The sequence below is a fragment of the Elgaria multicarinata genome, chromosome 5, assembly GCF_023053635.1.
Source record: "Elgaria multicarinata webbii isolate HBS135686 ecotype San Diego chromosome 5, rElgMul1.1.pri, whole genome shotgun sequence".
NCBI classification, from domain to species: domain Eukaryota; kingdom Metazoa; phylum Chordata; class Lepidosauria; order Squamata; family Anguidae; genus Elgaria; species Elgaria multicarinata.
In genome coordinates this window covers 53072516-53092308 of record NC_086175.1, presented here as the reverse complement: position 1 = coordinate 53092308, position 19793 = coordinate 53072516, and the positions used below count along the sequence as shown (strand labels likewise).

The 19793-nt window shown below is 40.1% G+C and overlaps 1 protein-coding gene across 1 annotated transcript in view; it reads left to right on the top strand.

The window, feature by feature from the left end:
• The window catches only part of ANOS1 (anosmin 1), a 104918-nt gene that overhangs the window by 15573 nt on the left and 69552 nt on the right, over positions 1-19793 (top strand). Inside the window, exon 2 of the mRNA XM_063127520.1 lies at positions 8479-8526. Within this exon, the coding sequence (XP_062983590.1) occupies positions 8479-8526 (48 nt within the window). The remainder of the gene's footprint in view (positions 1-8478; positions 8527-19793) is intronic.

Sequence of the window (19793 nt, the reverse complement as noted above, 5' to 3'; positions counted from 1 at the left end):
GGCATCACCTTTAATATGCAGAGCTACATCTAGACCTGCACTGTATTACTCCAGAAAGTTTTTAAACTCTCCCAAGTTGATGTGAATGTGAAGCTATTTTACACCTAATTGCACCATTAGTCCATCTTGTTTTGTATTGCCTCCTGTGATTATTTGTGTGTCCCTGTGCTTCAACTGCTTGTAGTTAGGGAATGTGTGGTATGCCTGTAGGGATACTCAAAGCCTCGTATGAGTGTATTCCAGCCCCGTGGAAGAACAGAAATACTTTGTATCCTAATAAAATAATCTACAAACAAATATATGTGAGCCATGTTTAAGCTTAGCAAGCGTAGGCTTAAAGGCAGTTCTGAACAGGGCTTTCCCCATATTTGTTTAAGTCATTTAAAGTTCTCATAAAATTAGATATAGTGTCAGTTTCATAATGGTATTTAGTCTGACTTCATTTTTGTGTGTGCCTTAATCTCATTTCTGATACAGAATATAATTCAATTTTGCTGTCAAGTGGGGTTCTATACATTTCAGTAGATCCCTGAAAGATTGTCCAGGTCACTTGTTTTTACAGCCTGTACTTGAGAATTTTGTGGACTCAGTATAGTAGAATGAAAGATAGTTAATTTCGAAGATTGCTAACCTAGAAGTGAGGAACCTCCAGACCATGGGTTGGATGCAGGCCACAGGGACTCCCCATCTGGCCTACCAGCTGTCTGCCAAGCCCCAGCCCTCCTGCTTCCCAAGATCTCTCCCTTTACCTGTATCATTAGAGGACAATTGAGCAGCAGGGTAAATGCTGTGGAGTCCCTTCTTAAGGCTATATCCTGCTGCCCAGGTATTTTCTAGTAAACATCTGAGCAGCGCTGTATGCCTGTGTATGTGATATCTGGAAGTGAAGTTTAAACCTCACCTTCCGTGCCATCTCTTCCCACTGCTCAGCTCAGCTGATGGAGTGATATGTGTGTGAATGAATGCCTGTGGTAAAGTTCTGCATTGATTTCCATATTTTAATTTAAAATTATGCTAATTTCAGGTAAATTAGCAATAAATTAGAATATTATCAATTGTATTGGCATGGAAACTTCAGGGAGCGGCTGGTGTACAAGTTGTGCTCTTATATCATTCTGAACAGCTGATACAAGGCTCTATATAGTTCTGAACTGCATGCCATAATTTCATTGAGATATGTCTTTTTTTAAAAAAAAACAGAATAGTGTGCCAGCGAGGGTTTTTTTGGGGTCAGGTGAGAGAAAGCTTTTTATATGTTAAACCTAGATAGAATGCTGTCTCTTAGGCAGTGGCAGCTGGTGCCCACTGGGGCTATTGGGGTAGGTAAATCCCCAACAAGCCATACCGTAGAAAGGGGAAACAGAAATACATGAGTGCAAAGCCATGGGGAGGGGGTTCCATGCAGCCCCTCAAAAATAGTCATTTGGACCCACATTCTTCTGTTCCAGCAATGCTCTTTGCAGAAAGAATCAAGTGCAAAACAATGGGTGGGCTGAGTGAAATCCACACAAGTCACACATCTTCATCTTCTAAGTATAATCTAATAATGATTGAATGCAACCCATTACAAAAGCGGATAATGAGAGGCAGAGAACATGCCTGCAGAAGCTGAGTGTACAGAGGATTGAACAATGATGATAATGATATCCTCAGAACTACACAGTAAAGCGGTCTTTGTAACCTAGCAGCATGTTCTGAGAATATCCACATGTTAACCACAAAGCATTCCCCAAACTAGTGCTCCCCATGTCTACTCAGGCCTTAGCTAGACCTGCCTGATAGTCCGCGACGGAGGAGGGAAGATCTCGCGTTACAATTAACGTGAGATTCCTCCTCCGTTTACATGCGAAGTGCGATGACCTCAGGAAGAGAGGCGTTGCACCCACCATGTTTTATTTTTAAAGGAAGAGCGCACGAATGCTCATGTGCTAAAGGTAGGTGCTTTTTTAAAAAATAATTTCATTTCCCTGCTCCACCCATCCTACCCGCGATGGGTGCAGCTCCCGGCTCTGCGTGAGTAATCGCAGCAATGGGCCACACATTCCACAGTCTCAGGCCCAACTGGGCCCAAAGAGGAGTGCTCCATCCCGGAACAAGGGAGGGATGATCCCTTCCTGATCCTGGGATCCCTTGTGCGTCATGTGGATGCACAGGGACGATCCCGGGGTTCGCCTCGTGATAAAGCCTGGTCTAGCTAAGGCCTCAGACATATGTGTCTTCTCAGAAGTAAGAATCTCTCAGGAGTAAGCATAGGCAGCAAGTTCTGTGAACATCCAAAATCTGCTCATTTTCATGTGATAATGATATGGAGCAACGCAGAACAGTAGTCTTTGGAACTCAGCAGCAACTCATTGCAAAAAGGGGACATCAAGAGAACATGTGTGCAGATTTCATTGTGTGGGGGTGGATGGTTAATAATAAAGGTTTTGGAGGGCATTTAATAAAAAAATTCAAAACCCCAAACAGATTTTTTTAAATAGGCAAAAATCCCCTTAAATAATCCAAAATTGAGTTTATAATGGCATTAATCACTCTGCTGCCCTGCCCATGACCATCCAGGAATAAATTATTATATTTCCTGGAAATTTAAGAATAGCTGTGTTCCTTAAATTCATGTCTACCAGTGTCCCAGACAAGAGTTTCAGAAATACTGCTAGACTTACATTTTAAGAGGGAGAGGAAATGGGAGATAGTAGTGGATCATAATTAAACAAATTCTTCCAAGACACATTCTGATTATACCCACTTTTCTATTTAGTTCATCTGCTAAAGAAGAGGCTGGAATGCTTGAAACACATCCAGATCACTTGTCATTTGTATGCATCTTTACCTACTGTTCTCCTTTAGCTTCAGATTTGGACAGTACATCCTCTCCATTTGCCACGATCAATTTTGTCAAATACCATCAAATCATCACATGCCTACAAAAAGCATATTTCATGATTTTGCAATTTAAATCTTTGTCCTTGGGCACTGGGATGAAATAAAACAGATGAGAAGAAGGTTGCTCCCTGTTCAAAAGGATTTTCTTCCATATTCCTGAGAATGGATTTTCTGTCATTCTTGGTTATGAAAAAAACAGTATTGGAGAAGGCCTTGAATGAATTTTTAAACCATTTGTGCATTGCCTAGAGACTTGTACATATTCCACACATATATCCATGCACTAGGCAGTAATACTGTTATGAGTTTGGCTAGCTTGTTCACTCCGAATGATTTGCCAGGGCTTTTATTTTGTCAATGTTAATGTTTTTTTAATGACTGTGGACGGTCTCCTGAATGAGCAATTCACCTGTAGGACTAGGGTCCTTGACCAGTGTTCTCCTGTGTGTATGTATGAAAGAGATAGAAAGAAAGCTTGGACTGAGAGTTTCTTGCTGGATTAGAAGCTGGGGGTGGGGGAAAGGAGTTGAGATGCAGTCCTGGAGATCTGTACAACTTGCTTGCTTGGGTCTGATGCTTGCTGTTGCTAACAGAAGTGTACAAGTGGGGACTTGTAACATCATGATGTAGTGTTTCCCTAGTGACTAATAGTAGTGTTCCTGAACAGCCTCTAATAGGAACTTGTAGCACTGTTTAGGACTTGTGTGTGCTGGGGAGAGATTTCAGGGAGAGGAGAGGGAAAAGGGACACACATGTCTTTAGCCATTCTTCCTTGTTGGGTAGTGCTAATGGGCTGAAAAAGTTATTGCTCTGAAGTAGGGGAGGGATGGGTTCTGGGAAGTAAGCATGGGGAAAAGTGTATGGAAGGGGATTTTCCAAAACATGATGGCATACATCCCTCCACCTAATTCCCGCTGTTCCAGGATACTATAGCTTGAGCAAACTAATTCTTTATTTCAGGGGTATTGAAGCTCTTTCAGCCTGAGGGAGTTTGAGAGAAGCTCTCAGGGTCTCCCACTCCAGCGGTGGGCATAGACCCAAGATAAAATGGAAGAGGCCAAAAGGAATAGAGCCAAACACCCCAAATATGGGCATATTTTAGCTTACAACTCTTACATCAAGTAATGTAGTCTTAGGAGAAGCATTTCAACCTTGTAGAATGGGAAAAATCACACACACAAGCTGGGAAACCACTAAAAGGTTAGCAGTCAGGAGAAAGGTGATAGGGGATGGGGAAGGGGTATGGCCACCTAGTGAACCCCCAGAGGGATGCATTGGGCTCATGGGCCTGAGGTTCAACACTCCTGCCCCATTCTTTCTCCAAAAAACCTGATGGGTTGTGATCGCACTCAGTCTTTTGGGCCTTTTCCTTTTACAAATAAATTTCTGCATAATTCAAAGTGCCCTGAATATTGGGAAGCCGCTGCCTTTTCAGTCAGTGGCCTGTTCATTACCAAACTGATAGGCATGCCAAGTACAGTATTGAAAAGGAACATGGACACCCAGCATTAGCTGGCTTGTTGCATAGCTGTATTTGATGCCTAAATGGAAATGTCATTCCTATGTGTGTGGCAATTCACTTTGAAAGAATTGGAAAAAGGCTTAAATGGGTTGTTAAAGTTTGATTAGACCACACACTTCTCAGATGGGACAGATCTGCAGAAGGACATGAAGGGTAATTTCTCTGTAAATGTGAATGAGCCATAGCAGGTCTTGTTCCCATTTGGCCACAGAGACTAAATTGCTTTAAAGGATATAACACACCCATGGATAGGGAAGACGGACATGGGATTGTGTGCTTTGCCCTCCTTCCTTATGTACAATTCCTTCTTGGCCATTCCTCACTGGTCATAAGTATGGTTATGACTTTTGACCTGAACCATGATGAATGCTAACAATAGTTTGCTATTAATGAGGATTGAAACAAGGATTTCAAACACATTTTGAAGCTGGTTTTAAATACTTTATTCGTACACTAGTTCATTCACTAACATTTTAAGTTGCTGCTGACATAAATATTGACTATAGTTTAGGCCAGGAGTGGGCTGAAAGTAGATATCTAGATTTTTTGGTCTTCATTTCCAAGAAGCTGTTGGCAGAATGAGCAATGGTCAGGAATTCTGGGGTTGGAGTCTGAAATACCTGGAGATCTAATTTCTGCCCACCTCTGGTTTAGGCTACCAGAGGGAATTTGTGTGAAGGGAAGGGACTGTTCTCCATCTTTAGTTATGGTTAAAGGTTTAGTATCATTATCTAAGCAGGTACACAGTCTACTTAATTCTAGATAACACATATACATTGATAATTTAATGTATATGGCATCACCTCCTGACAGTTTATAGTCTTGGCACTTCCCATTAAAAAAATGTAAAATACAGCCCTATTTTAAACCACTTAGAAATATTCTTAAAAGGAAAAATGATAGAAAATGGGAAACATATACTAAGGGTAACCAGTAGCAAGTCTTCTAGAACTAGTGTTGAATAACATTGAGTTCAGATATGTTTGTTAAACTAGGATGTGGCAGTTATCTTGAAGAAAAGAATTCCACAAGGTAGAATGCCACTTTGCCATAGCAAAAGCCTGGTCACTTGCCAACTCGATGCATTTTCCTCTGTAGTGTTTATGAAGAATCAATTTCCTGGTTCTTACTAGTATTCCAAATTAGCTTGCCTAATTGCAGAGTAGTCCACCCCAAACTTTCTATTAGACTAGGGTGTCCGCTTGTGCATTGCCAAAATAAAGAGTATGAGCCAGAAGACAAAAGAGGACACTAATTGGGACATAATTTGCATGTGCATATATAATACAAATTAAAAAATAATGACTAGAATTTAAATTTCACAGAAGATTCTAGTGAAATCACCCCCTAAATTCTTAAATTAACCTCTGCCCCATATACTCACTCTCTTCCTCTACACCTCACATACCATTTATTCATCTTTCTGTCGTCAACCCTCTCTATATCTTTCCGTTCCCTCCCCACCCTTTATTTGTGACTGCCTGCATGAGTACCAGGGTACACAGAGTTGCATGATGGGGGGGGGGCATTGCCATCTCCTCTGCTCCTACAAGTTAGAAAGCAGTAACCGCACCACCATGTAAAAGTCTCTTCCATTCCTTAACATCCCCTATACCCAGTGCGCTTTACCCCATTTATTATTTATTTATTTAAAGTATTTTTTTCTCACTCCTCTGCCAAAAAATGCATTTCCGGCTTGCCCTGGAACATGGGTGTGCAGAGGCCATTGCAGGTGGGGGCGAAGAGACTCTGCGTGGGGGCAAGCCATTGGCTCGCCCCTAGTGGAGCCACTTGCGCTGGGAGGAGGCAGCGCGAGTTCAAAGCTCGCTTCCCCCATCTCAGCCCTCTCTTGGCCTACTTCACTCTGTGAGACAATGGGGGAGTATTAAATAGGTCAATTGGCGTTAATTGGTCACAATTCTGATTTTGGTTCACAATTCAATTTTTCACAATTCTGGTTATTTGCAGGCATCATGGGCGAGGATAGGAATGGTGAGCATTCTTTGGCACCATTAGTGGTGAGTGGTAACGCCTAAGGCTCACAGCTGGGAGTCTTGCGGCACCAGCTGGCGAGATAGGGCTTACCTCTGAGGCCAACCTTTCTCACTCACCCGGAGTTTGGAAACACGGGGGGAGTGACACCGGAAGGCCTACCAACCCCAATATGGGGAAGCCTGAGGGGTGATGGAATATAGGCCACACCTCTCAGGCTATGAATGGCTCACCCAATCCCTTTAAGGCCAGTTTGATGGCCAAGATAGGATGCCTGCTTAGGCCTCCACCTCTTGCAGAATTCTAAATAAAAGTGGCCCTTATTTTAAATCCATTTTCGGTGTGTCTCTTTATTTACGCACTCCACTCATGCAAATGATTTGCAGCTGGGAAGTGAAAGAGAAAGATGGAGAAGGGAAGAGAACTCCATATCCCAGCATATCCCAGCATGCAATGGATGTGGTTTAAACCAAAACAACTTCCATTGCTTGTTAATCAGAGAAAGTGAGGCTGGTGGGGAGCAAAAATAACCCCACAGCAGGGATGGAATTGGACCTATCAGCCACCACCTTGTCTTACCTCCTCTCTCTATATCTGGTACTGCATATATGGGAACCTAATGCTTTCCCCTGCAGCCTTTGAAATACTGGGCGGTCTGGTTAGGAAAGCGGGCACTTGGCAACACTATATGCAAATATGGCATTATTTATTTATTTATTTATTACATTTTTTGTACCGCCCAATAGCCGAAGCTCTCTGGGCGGTTCACAAAAATTAAAACCATAATAAAACATTAAACTGTTCCTGCCTGTGTTGCCCTTTATAAGTACTAAGCTCCATGTATATTTTCTAGGGGTCATAACACTTCTGAGGCTGTAATCATATGAATGCTTACCTGGCAGTAGGGTTTACTTTTGAGTAAACATGTGAAGGATTGCAATGTGAATTTGGCTGGCTAGTTAGCTATGGTCTAGTATATTTAGGTGGCTTGCAAAAAGGAGTCAGTGTGGCATTTACTCAGTATTGGAATCACTGACATAATGAAATCTAAACAAGCATAATTTTTTCAAGTAACTTGTGCATGTGCATATATGTAATATCCTTCCTGAAGTGTAGAATATATACAGCAAAATTTGTACTTGCCAAATTTTGGTGAATCAAATGGGTCTAGTGTCCTGAGAACAGCTATGGCTTCCTTAAAGATAATTTCACACTAGTTTATTAGCTGACAATTTTGTTACACAATTTGCTTTTTGAAATTGTATTTAAAACCTGCAGGATAGTAGCTTTCAATAGGAGAAGAAACAGCCAATGTGTATGAGTATTTAATGTGCTTTAATTTTCCAGGTAACATATTTATTCCAAAACAGGAGTGCTTAATCTGATTTAGTGAAAAGAGGTTTCAAAACTGTAAAATAATACAGCTAGTTTCTATTAATCTGCTATTGCAATCATTGCTTTTTTCTATCACTCCTTCACATGAAGGAGAAAGGAATAAAGTACATGAAATATTATTTAACATTACTACTGGCTAGCTTTTGATAAAGGAAACAATAAATTCTTGGCTGGTACTGAGATTGCTAAAGTACTCCTGTTAACTGTATGTTATTTATGGCATCCTCCTAAACTTTTATTTCTTCTGTTCCTGCCCTTTCATAAGCATTTGCACAAGTTTTATGTTTCACATTTAGTTATACATGTGTTTTAATAAATTTAAGGTAAATTTATGGGTAGTAACTGCCAACCATAAGAACATTACGTTTTAAGTTGTGAGTGTTTAATAGCTGAAGATGTAATGTGCTTCTGAGGATAAGATATGGAAAGTTATAAATACATTTTTTGGTAAATATTTGGGGAGTAAAACCCACCTTAGGGTACAATCCTCTCCATGAGATCCTCTTGTTGAAAATCCATGTAATGGTGAAATTCTGCTGCATTGATGGAGAGGAAGTTACATTTTACCTTATGTGTTATGCTTATGCCAATTGAGTTTTGGCATAAAACTGAAAAGGAATAGTTGTTACTTTTTCAAGAATATGTAACACTAATAATTTTAATCTTTTTTTCTCTGTCTCCTCCAGAATAATGGTTCCTTGGTCTGGTGTCAGAATCACAAACAATGTTCGAAGGTATGGTGAGTTTTACCTTAAAAGAAAGAAAAGATATATAATAATTATGAGACACTGTAGTTTATTGTATAATAATCCATTTCTGTATGGGTTGCTACATTTCTTTTCAATTCTAGGCACTACGATATATTTTTCCTGCAAACACAGTTCCTAGAATAACAAAATCCTAAAATCTTAATGTTTGAGTTGTTAACAACTACACATATAATAGGGGTGTGCACTGTGCACCAGAAAGATCTGGTAACCGCAAACATCCATGGAACATTCAATCTTCCACAGTGGAGATTGTCCAATTGGAGCTTCTAATGTCTCTGAAACAATTCAACCGTTTAGTGTGTGTGTGGTGTGTCTAATTGAAAACCTCCCAATAAGGAATATGGGGTGATGGGGTGGGGTAGTTTTGATAATTGTTATTGACATATGTGGCTAACCAATTAGGAATTGCCACAGCGCTGCCTGTGACCGTGTTCTCCAATCGCAGTGTTCGGGGGATGGAATGCCAATACTTTTTCTCATGGTGTCCTTGACTCATGCTCATTTGGGTTCTTGGTCTGGTGGTGTTCTTTTCAGTCAGAGAGAGAGAGCGAGAGAGCAAAGATACCGTTTGTTTAGCGTTTGTTGCAAATTGAATTTAGGAGAGAGAGGGGGGGACCTGTTTTTCGTTTGGCTGACTTTAATGCTTCTTTCGTTTGAGCTGTTCCACCCCCAGTGTATGCACATCCAAAAATCTTAAGAAATCCTTTTAAAACCTTTTTTTTTTGTTAGATCAATTCTGGCCACTGCCACATAGATGCACACTTTGAACAGTACTATTTTACTTAACATAGATTAAAGACAACCTTTTGATTACTTTTGACAGTCATTTAGTTAACTAAGATTTTGTGTTTGCTTGCAGCCCTATTCTAATCCTTTCTTGCTAATTATGGACATATGTCTATGCAGAAACCAGAATGCCAGAATTGATCATTGTTGGCTCTTAGTTCACATCTGCTTCATGAATAACTACTAAAGAGAAAATTATTGTTAGTCACTGCTGGGATGAAGAATATTTTGATGGTGAGATAGTTGATCACTCATCATGATTGACTGCACACATTTTGAAACACGGTGAATCCTAAGGACAGCTTAATATGTGCACCGGAGAAAGTTACCTTGAATTGAAATAAAATAGTGGGCATCACTTTACCAACTTCTTACCAACTTATACTTGAGAAAGGGACTTGGGGTGGGTGGCAGAGTACACATTAAAAGTAACCGCATGGTGTTGCCAAAATAATTTGCTATGTGGTGAGTGATCTCATAGAATCATAGTATAATAGAGTTAGAAGGGGCCTATAAGGCCATCGAGTCCAACCCCCTGCTCAATACAGGAATCCACCTTAAAGCATATCTGACAGATGGCTGTCCAGCTGCCTCTTGAATGCCTCCTGTGTGGGAGAACCCACTACCTCCCTAGATAATTGGTTCCATTGTTGTATTGCTCAAACAGTCAGGAAGTTTTTCCTGATGTCCAGCTGGTTCCCAGAACTGGATGCAGTACTCAAGATGAGGCCTAACCAGTGCTGAATAGAGGGGAACCAGTACCTTCATGCGATTTGGAAGCTATACTTCTATTAATGCAGCCCAAGATAGCATTTGCTTTTTTTTGCAGCCACATCATATTGTTGGCTCATATTCAGCCTGGGATCTACAACAATTCCAAGATCCTTCTCACTGTAGCGTTGCTGAGCCAAGTATTTCACCATCTTGTAACTATGCATTTGGTTTCTTTTTCCTAGGTGTAGAACTTGGCATTTATCCCTATTAAATTTCATTCTGTTGTTTTCAGTGCAGTGCTCCAGCCTATCAAGATCACTTTGAACTTTGTTTCTGTCTTCCGGGGTATTAGCTATCCCACCCAATTTTGTGTCATCTGCAAATTTGATAACCATTCCCTGCACCTCCTCGTCCAAGTCATTAATAAAAATGTTGAAGAGCACTGGGCCCAGGACTGAGCCTTGAGGTTCCCCAGTCGTTATCTCCTTCCTTTTTGAGAAGGTACAATTGATAAGCACTCTTTGAGTCCAATTTTGTAGCCAACTGTGGATCCACCTAATAGTTGTTCCATCTAGCCCACTTTCAGCTAGTTTGCTGATCAGAATGCATGGGGCACATTGTCAAAAGCTTTGCATAAGTCAAGATATATTATGTTTACAGAATTCCCACAGTCCACAAGGAAAGTTACCTGATCAAAAACTAAGATCAAATTAGTCTGGCAGGATTTGTTCCTGACAAATCCATGTTGGCTTCTAGTAATCATTGCATTGTTTTCAAGGTGCTTATTGATTAATTAATTTATAATCTGCTCCAAAATTTTCCCAGGGATAGATGTCAGACTAACTGTTCTGTAGTTTCCAGGTTCCTCCTTTTTTGCCTTTTTTGAAGTTAGGGACAACATTAGCCCTCCTTCAGTCGACCAGCACTTCATCCATCCTCTATGATTTCACAAAGATAATAGGCAGTGGTTCTGAGAGTTCTTCTGCCAGTTCCTTCATTACTCTAGGATGCAGTTCATTGGGCCCTGCAGACTTGAACTCGTTCAAAGAAATAAGGTGTTCCTTGACCATTTGTTTATCAATCTCAAATTGCAGTCCTGTCCCTTCAGCTTGTACTTCACAGTTGCCAGGGGTGTCATAGAGCCTTTTTTGGGAGAAGACTGAGACAAAGTAGGAATTGAGCGTTTCTGCCTTTTCTTTGTCATCTGTTATCATTTTGCCATTCTCATTGAGTAGTTGAACCACCATTTCTTTCCTCTGTCTTTTATTATGCACATATCTGAAGAAAGCTTTTTTGTTCTTAGCATCCCTCACTAACCTAAGCTCATTCTCAACTTTAGCCTTCTTGATACCATTCCTGCACTTCTGTGCTACCTGTCTGTACTCTTCTTTTGTAGCCTGGCCTTCCTTCCACTTCCAGTATGTGCCCTTTTTTGTTTTCAGGTAATGTCTAAGCTTTTTGTGAAGCCACATTGGCATCTTCTGTTGTCTTCTGTCCATTTTTCCTTGTTGGAATTGTTTGTAATTGTGCTTTTAAAATTTCCTTTTTTTTCTTTTCTTTTTTAAGAAACACAGACCCATCTTGGACTCCTTTTCTCATTAGGGTCCCTTGCTATGGGACCTTATTCATCATTGTTCTGAGATTATTGAAATTGGTTTTCCTAAAATCAAGAGTATGCATATGGCTAACTCAGCTTTTGTTTCCTTTAAAATCAATAATTCAAATATGACATGGTCACTTCCCCCCCAGAGTTCCCATAACTGCTGTTTTATCCACCAAGTCGTCTCTGTTGGTCAGAATCCAACAATAGCCAATCCTCTAGTTCCTTCCTCAGCCACACATTTTTTGAAGGCGCGATGTTTGGCACAATTTGTCTCCCAACAGATATCGAGGTAATTGAAGTCTCCCATTCAAAGTGATTGCACCTCCTTGAAACATTGGAAGTTTGTTTTTTAAAAGTTTCTTCCTCATCTGCTCCTTGATTGGGTGGTCAGTAGTAGACTCTTACCATTTTCCTTTTATTTCTTGCCCCATTTATTTTAATCCAGATGCTCTCAATGGGGCTACCAGGCTCATCCTCCCATATTTCTGTGCAGGGATAAGTATTTTTAACATATAGTGTAACTCCACCTCCCTTTCTATTTCTTTTATTCTTGTGTGGCTAAATTGAATAGAGCCATCTACTCTGTAGAGCTCTTCCATCATGCTGTGAGTCTCAGTGGCCCTGGAACATGGTCATACTGGCTGGTGTGAGGACATAAAGATTTACAAGACGGCTACTCTTTATGCATCAAGTAGGTCAGTATGGGGCAGCTGCAAGCCCAGTTTTAGTGCCATTCATTGTTCCAGTAAATATAAAAAGGAAGTAGTTGTGGGTAGGGGACAGCATGGTAAAAGGCATTGGGGAAGGAAAGAAATAGCCATGTGAATTTATCCTTTAAACTTGATTTCAACATGAATTTTGGTTCTTATGTTCATTCAGTAACTACTAGCAAACTACAGTCCTTCCCAAAACCCCATAGCAGTCAGTATGGTGAAACTCTTCAGAGAATTTGAGAGAATGAAACTTTATCAGCATCTCACTGTAGGGTGAAGGTATATGTGCTAGATGATCTCCACTAGTAGATGATCTTCTTGAATAGTAGTCTCCCAGTAGGGAGCATAGAGGTTTAGGCATGCATCTCAACATCCCTTTATCACCTGATTAATGGGAGAGTACTCTTGAAGCCTTTTTGTGGGGGCAGTTTGCCACTTTAGTGAGCCTTCAGGAATAGAATAGACTTGACCAACCTTAATTTCAGTTGTGGATTTTGTACTTCTATCTCTAGAATAACGTCCCTATATTAGACAGATTTTAGATTTATGAATTCAGTGGTTAGCAATAATAAAATGTGATTCCTCTCCATCTCACTTATGGTATCAAGCTTTTCTCATGTTTTAGTTATACTTTCACATGTTATTTTGCAAGCGATTCAAATGCAAAATCTGTTTGCTTTTATTTGGCAGTTTTCATCATCCTTCTCAAGAAGGAAAGTATGTTTTTGAAATAGGTGCAAGAGAAAGTGATCATAAGTACTCTTCCACTCCATTGCAGAAAGAGAATCAAGGTGTTTGGTAGGCCACAGCTCAAGTAAAGACAAGGTGCCCAAACTGTACTGCCCAAGCAACTTCTGGCCATGCAAGTGTGGCTCCCAGGCTATGCAAATAAATCAATAGGAATAGAATAAAAATTGATATATGCAGCAGAAACTTTTCTTCCACTTAGAACTAAGGAATGTGTGGATTTTGTTAAATCCGTTCCATCTGTGTTTTGTGGATTGCCAGGCATATTTTGTTCTGTCAACCATGTTTTTAAAAATTGTTTTTACCAGAAATTTGTTCTACTTGCACTAATTTTCATTATTAATAACTTGTATTACTGCAAATGCAAATTAGCACTTCTGCTAATATGTTACTGCAAAGTTGCACTGGTGCGAATTAGTAGAAATCCCCCCCAAAGTGAAAAACTGGTCTGCAGAATTCGTGTGACTCAGAATAACCCAGTCTGCTGCAGAATCTGCAGGTCAGATTCACAGAAATCCAAATACATTTGAATTCATTGCAGATTTCTCTGACATCCTTAATGGTAAAGGCAGGAGGACAGCTTATGGTGAAGCTGGAAGAGCCAAGAATGCACTTCATATAAAAAGGAAAAACTCTGATCAGTGGTTAGGAAAAGAGATAATTGGCTGTTGTTTTTCACACTAATATGAAGAGAAGTTAGAGTCCTAAATTAATATAATTTTCACACATCTCTGCCACGGGCATATGGAAAGATGAATACTACTTTGAGAGTATGGATTAGAAGGAAGGGCCTCTAAGACCCCATCACTGTTTAGCATGTAGTTGCCAATTCTTGAAATAAAGCGTTCTTGTACCTGGTTGGGGCTTGGGGGAATCTACTCAGTATAGAAGACCAATCTACTTCAGCAGAAAAACTACTTGTTCATCTAAGTTCATCTAATTTCGCCAACCTGGTGCCCTCCAGATCTTTTAGGCTACAACTTGCATGGTCAATTGTTAGGTTGGGGAAAGCTGACCTAAAGTGCACAGCTCTTTTAAATTTGAAGTAAGGATGGGAACAGCTTTTTGCGGGGGAAACTTTCCCGAAAACAAAAACTTCTAAGAAGGAAATTTCATTCTAACAGGTCATGCTCCTACTAGAACCTACTTCCTCCACCTGTCTTTCCAAGGCTGTTTCACAGTGGACCCTGGTCCGTATGTATGATTTAGGGGTTGCAGTTTGGCTTGGGTGTGAGAGAGAAGTGGCTGCACTGAGCAGGGGGTTGGACTCGATGGCCTTGTAGGCCCCTTCCGACTCTGCTATTCTATGATTCTATCCATGTGGGGCTCTACTACTTCGGGTTAAAGTCTAGTCTTTTCTCTGACCTCTTGGTTCTTACTCTTTATGAAGATGGCTGGCAGTCTCACTTGTAACTGGTTGGTAATACCAGAACTAATATGTGCACCAGCACTGTCTTATAACTGCTTGCTTACTATTTTAAGCTTTTGTATTGCCACATTAAAAGTAAAGAGCAAACCCCAGAATTTTGCTATGGGGCTGCTTGTGAAATACAAGGAACCATTGAATATTCTGAAGGGTATCTATATCTTGTCTACTGGGACGTGTTCTAAATGAAGAAAAGTTAATTAAGCCCACACTTTGTTCCATTTAGCCTTAAATCTTTTGATTTCCCCTTCTTGAATCCAGTTATTCATCCCCCATCTTGTAGTACCACAACTGATTTAATCTTCTTGTCATCACCTTCAAAGATCTGCATAACTATCATCTTTCGTTAATTATCTGTTGCTTGACAAATGTCAGGCTGTCCCCATTCTATCCACTCCACTAATATTTCTAGGTGTGTATTCCCACTTGCCAGCTTCTAATAAGACATCTCTGTGCTACATGATTGTCTCCAGGCTTCTGTGCATAAAGCACCCTTCTGTCAGCATGGACCTCTGAATCACTTCTTCCTCAATATCTGTGGTACAATAAGCTCATTATATTTAAATTGCATATAATTTCATGCTGTTTTTCTTCTTGTGTTGATTTTAAGTTTGTGTAACTGCATAGAGGTAAGAATCTGATACTGTTCTTAGTATTTATTAAGAACCTGTTTGGCTAATCTATTTTTGCCCATCGTCTTACGTAACATTATTTTTGAGCCAGTAGGTTAGGACGCAGCTGCAGGATCTTTATCTGGTGCTGAGAACTGTGAGCTACCAGTTCCATATATTACATCAATCACATGAACAAATGAATCATGTGAAGGCAACAGACTGCTGTGGGAAGGCTGCCCTAATGTGTTAACCAGTCCATTGTAGTAAAAGAACACTGGGGAACAACTTATTGATGCAATGAAATACTCCAAACGTATTAGAATTTTGTGAGACAAACATTTTATGAGAAACAAGGCTATTTTGAGATGCGATCTTCAAATGTTGAGGATTTTGTAGCTTTAAATTCCAGTTTCACAATTAGAACACAATTGAAAACCAAATTACCAGAAAGCATAATTTATGAATGCCTATGGAGTGACATTTACAAGGGTTGCAAATAAGTGGCGGTTCATGATGCACTATGAATCTCAATCCAGCTTGTTTGCTTTTTTGTTCTCAGTGTCTACGATGCATGGACAGTAGTCGTTGATTGATTGACCCAACGGCAAGGCCAAAAGGCCATTTGGAGTTTTCAGAATAGAATGGATTTTGTGAAAGAAAAGATAACCAAGGATGCAAATGCAGCAGCCACATAAACGTTCGTCTTGGAAAACAAGTCCAATTCCTTAGTATAATAGCTCACACTCCAAAATTCTCTCTGCGCCTTGCTCTTCAGGGCTTCCAACTGAGTTCTTTCCAGAGAGAATGCAGGTGGAAAGATGAGTTAATGATCTAAACAATTAGAGATTTGCTGCACCCTTCCATCTGTCAAAGTCCACTGAAATAAAAGTGCACAGTTTTCATTTGTGCCTCCAGCATCAAACTCAGTCTGAAATCATGTTGTGATTTGCCCTACCCCATGGTACTGCCATTCTTATGGTAAGTGTTCCATGTTTTCATGCTGAGAAACATCCATCAAACATATTAGTGTGCATTTGAGGGGATTGTTTGCCTGCAGTAGTGGGAACATTCCATTTTTTAAAAAAATACAATGAAATATTACGAATGACCATCTCTTTTTACTTTATAAAACTGTGTAACAGCTGTATTTCTTTTCTTTTTAAAAAAGATGCAAGGCAATAACATGATAGTGGATACTAGTATCCATGAGAAAGTGGGAAGAAAGTGCATTTGAAATTAAGCTTTAAACTAATAAAGGAGAAACCAGCTTTCCTGTTAGCCTTTAATTTTATGGTTCATTAAAAGGAAAAACACACACTAATTTATGTCAAAACATAGTGTTGATTTTTGTGTGTGAAGACTGTACATATGAGGAGTCTGGTAATATGGACAGTAATAGAACTTAGGATATATTTGCTTAGATTGAATTTTGGCTTTGAAAATATATCCAAGCATATACTGTATAGTATAGTGTAGGTGCCAGGTGAACCTCTTTAGTTGCCTCAGTCCACAGTCAGGGTGCCACAGCAGAGAAGGCCCTCCTCCTGGTAGCCACCTGCCTCATTACCTTTGGCAGTGGCTCATGGAGAAGGACCCCTGAGAATGACCTTAGAGTCTGGGCAGGTACATATGGGAGGAGGCTTTCCTTCAGATAGCCTGGCCCCAAGCAATTTAGAGCTTTGAATATTAATACCAGCACTTTGAATCAGGCCCGGACCTGGACTAGCAGCCAATGAAGCTGCTCTGTTTTGTACCAGCTGAAGTTTCCGTTTTCAAAGGGAGACCCCATATATAATGCATTGCAGTAATCCAGACATGAGGTTATGAGAGCATGGATAACTGTAGCTAGGCTATCTCTGTACAGATAAGGGTGCAGTTGGCATATCAGCCTACGCTGATAAAAGGTGCTCTTTGCCATTGAGTTCACCTGTGCCTCAAGTGAAAATTCTGGATCCAAGAGCACCCCGAAACTACGAACCTGATCTTTTAGGGGGAGTGCTACCCCAGGCGAACCACCTGCTAGAAAAATTTGCTTTGCAGAAACCACAAGGAACTACAGTTTAGCCAAAAATCATTTCCTTGCCTATTGTGGAACATACAAAAGGACAGAATTGCTATTGTAAAAGTACCCAGAGTTTTCGATCATGTCCACATCACTATTAGATTATTTAACAAAATGCAAGAATCCCATCGGCTGTGGAAACTATTGCCAATAAAGAAGTGACCCTCAAACTCTCTCAATCGGTGCTTGACGTCAAAAGCTGAAGTATGTTTCCCGAATGTATTATAATTTGAACATTTATTTATTAACCCTAACCCTTTTGAATCATTTAGAAGACCAAACATTTTTGGGCCTACCTGGCTCAAGATATAGTTAGCCATGCTGAGAAATGGCTGGTTTTAATCTACCCCTTAAAAGCTGATCCCACTCCTCTCAAGCTTTAATGTTCTATACATTTGAGGCAGTCTTTTCCTTTTGCATTTTAAGTACTTTGTTACATGCAGATACAATCTATCCTTTCAAGTATATGTCTGCAATAAATACTGCTGAAATCAATGGGACTGACTTCAAATGTTTTTAGGGTAAGGCTGTAAATTACATTAGAATGTGGCAGCCCACCAGAATTGAGTTCGCTGAATCAACTGCCCCTTGTACTTGCAGTTTTTGTATCCATTGCGGTGGGGGGAGGAGGGGAGGGAGTCGTTTTTCAGTAAGAAGGATTCATGTATTTGTGTTTCATGGCACCCTACACTTATTTACTGATCCAAATTTCCACTGAGATTATAATAATCCTGGGTTGGGACGTTACATAGAGAAAATGATGGTGTGTTGCTTCTCTCTACTGCAAATTATCTGTCTGGTTTGGTGAAAGTAGTCACCTAATTACTATATTCTCAGTTCATAACTGAATTGTTGAACTTAACCAGCCAAAGCTAAAGTATTCATTGCTTATTATAGCTTTTCCTTCACCAAAGGCACAGAATCATTGCTAGCTTCTGAATTGTTCCACTGTGGAGGACCAAGTAACAAACTTCGTTGAGTTTTCCTAAAGAAACATTTAGGGCTTTGTTTTACATCCCCAGCTATGGTTTATGTGTTCCTGCTCAATAGAAACACATAAGAAGTGGGGTGGGGTGAGATTGTGCATTGAGGCTTTTAAAAAAGTGAACACAAAAAGATACTTAACTAAGGTTGGCATTTTGGAGCACTAAATGCTTCTTTAACATGGCTTTATCTGCTTCAGTGAACACTGTGTTGAGAATCTAGGATATTCACGCTGCAGATTCTGAGCAAGCCCTCGCTTTCTTTTGAGCTATTTGGGCACAAAAATAATCCTTTCCTAGAACTTTTAGCAAAAGCAACTGAACTATGCAGGCTAATCAGCTGTAAATCTTTGCCATCTAGAAAGCAGTTGATTAAGTGGCATCTAACAGTAGTTCAATCAGTGCCGAAGGAGAGTTGATCAAACACTTTTAAAGACAGACAGTGCTTTGAGACACTAGACAAATTAACAGTTAAGTCTATTTCAAAGTAAGTAACAGATTTACTGCTTAAAACTTTTAGACAGCCTTCCTGTGTCTCCAGTCATCCAGTTCTCCCTAACCTCTGTAAGTATTATTCATTTTCCAGTATTTATTTTTTCCATAGTTGGGGAGGTGAACCTAATGGGTTTTGGGAACTAAGATGCAAAACCTCCAGAAATTTTGCTTAATTTATTCAAACTTTCTTATCACATAATATATATTATTTTAAACCATGTTAGATTGCAATCCTCTATAATACTATGCATACTTGTCTGGGTGCAGGCTGCACTTAACACAATGGGCTCACTTTTAAGTAAATACCGAGATGATTGGGTTGTGAGATTGATTTCATTGGGCAGCACAAAATTCTAGTGCTATATGAGAGAAAGAGAAAAAAATGCATATTTTGGCAAATGCATAATTTTAAAAACTTATATCACGTCCCCTTAGTTGCCTCTTACCTAAACTAAAAAGCGTAAATACGTTAGCTTTTCTTCAAGGTGTTCCAAGCCCATGATCATTTTGGTTCCCTTTCTGCACCTTTTCCAGCTCTACAGTATTACTTTTTGAGATGAGGTCAAATATTCCAAATTCACAATATTCCAAATGCAGTCATGTTCTGATCACTTTCCTGCCTATACTCTGCCATTTTGGATTCCATCAGTTTATATATGAAGCTAGGATTTTTTGCCCTGATGTGTATCACTTTACATGGGCAGACCAATCCCATGATGCTGGTGAGGAGCGGAGTGGCAGATCCTTTGCTGAACATCACATTTTGACAGCTTGTGCCAACTTGTGTGTGTGGGTCCTCCCCCCATTTTTACAATGCCAGCTTTAGGCTGGCTTAGCTGAGGCAACCAGAGGATCTGTGGTTGTATCAGCATCTTGCCCCAGAATTTTTGTGATTTGGGGCATTCTACCTGCAACTGTTGGAGAGAAGACAAGTGGCGTTAGCATTTTACTCAACCAGGCAGTGATGGAGGGCCATTTCCGGTACATCCTAACCCATTCCTGCCATCAACAGTGGAGGTAGGTGGGGAGCTAAGATTGCACTGTTACTGTTTAGAATTCATCATAGGAGATAGTAGATATCCTTTTAG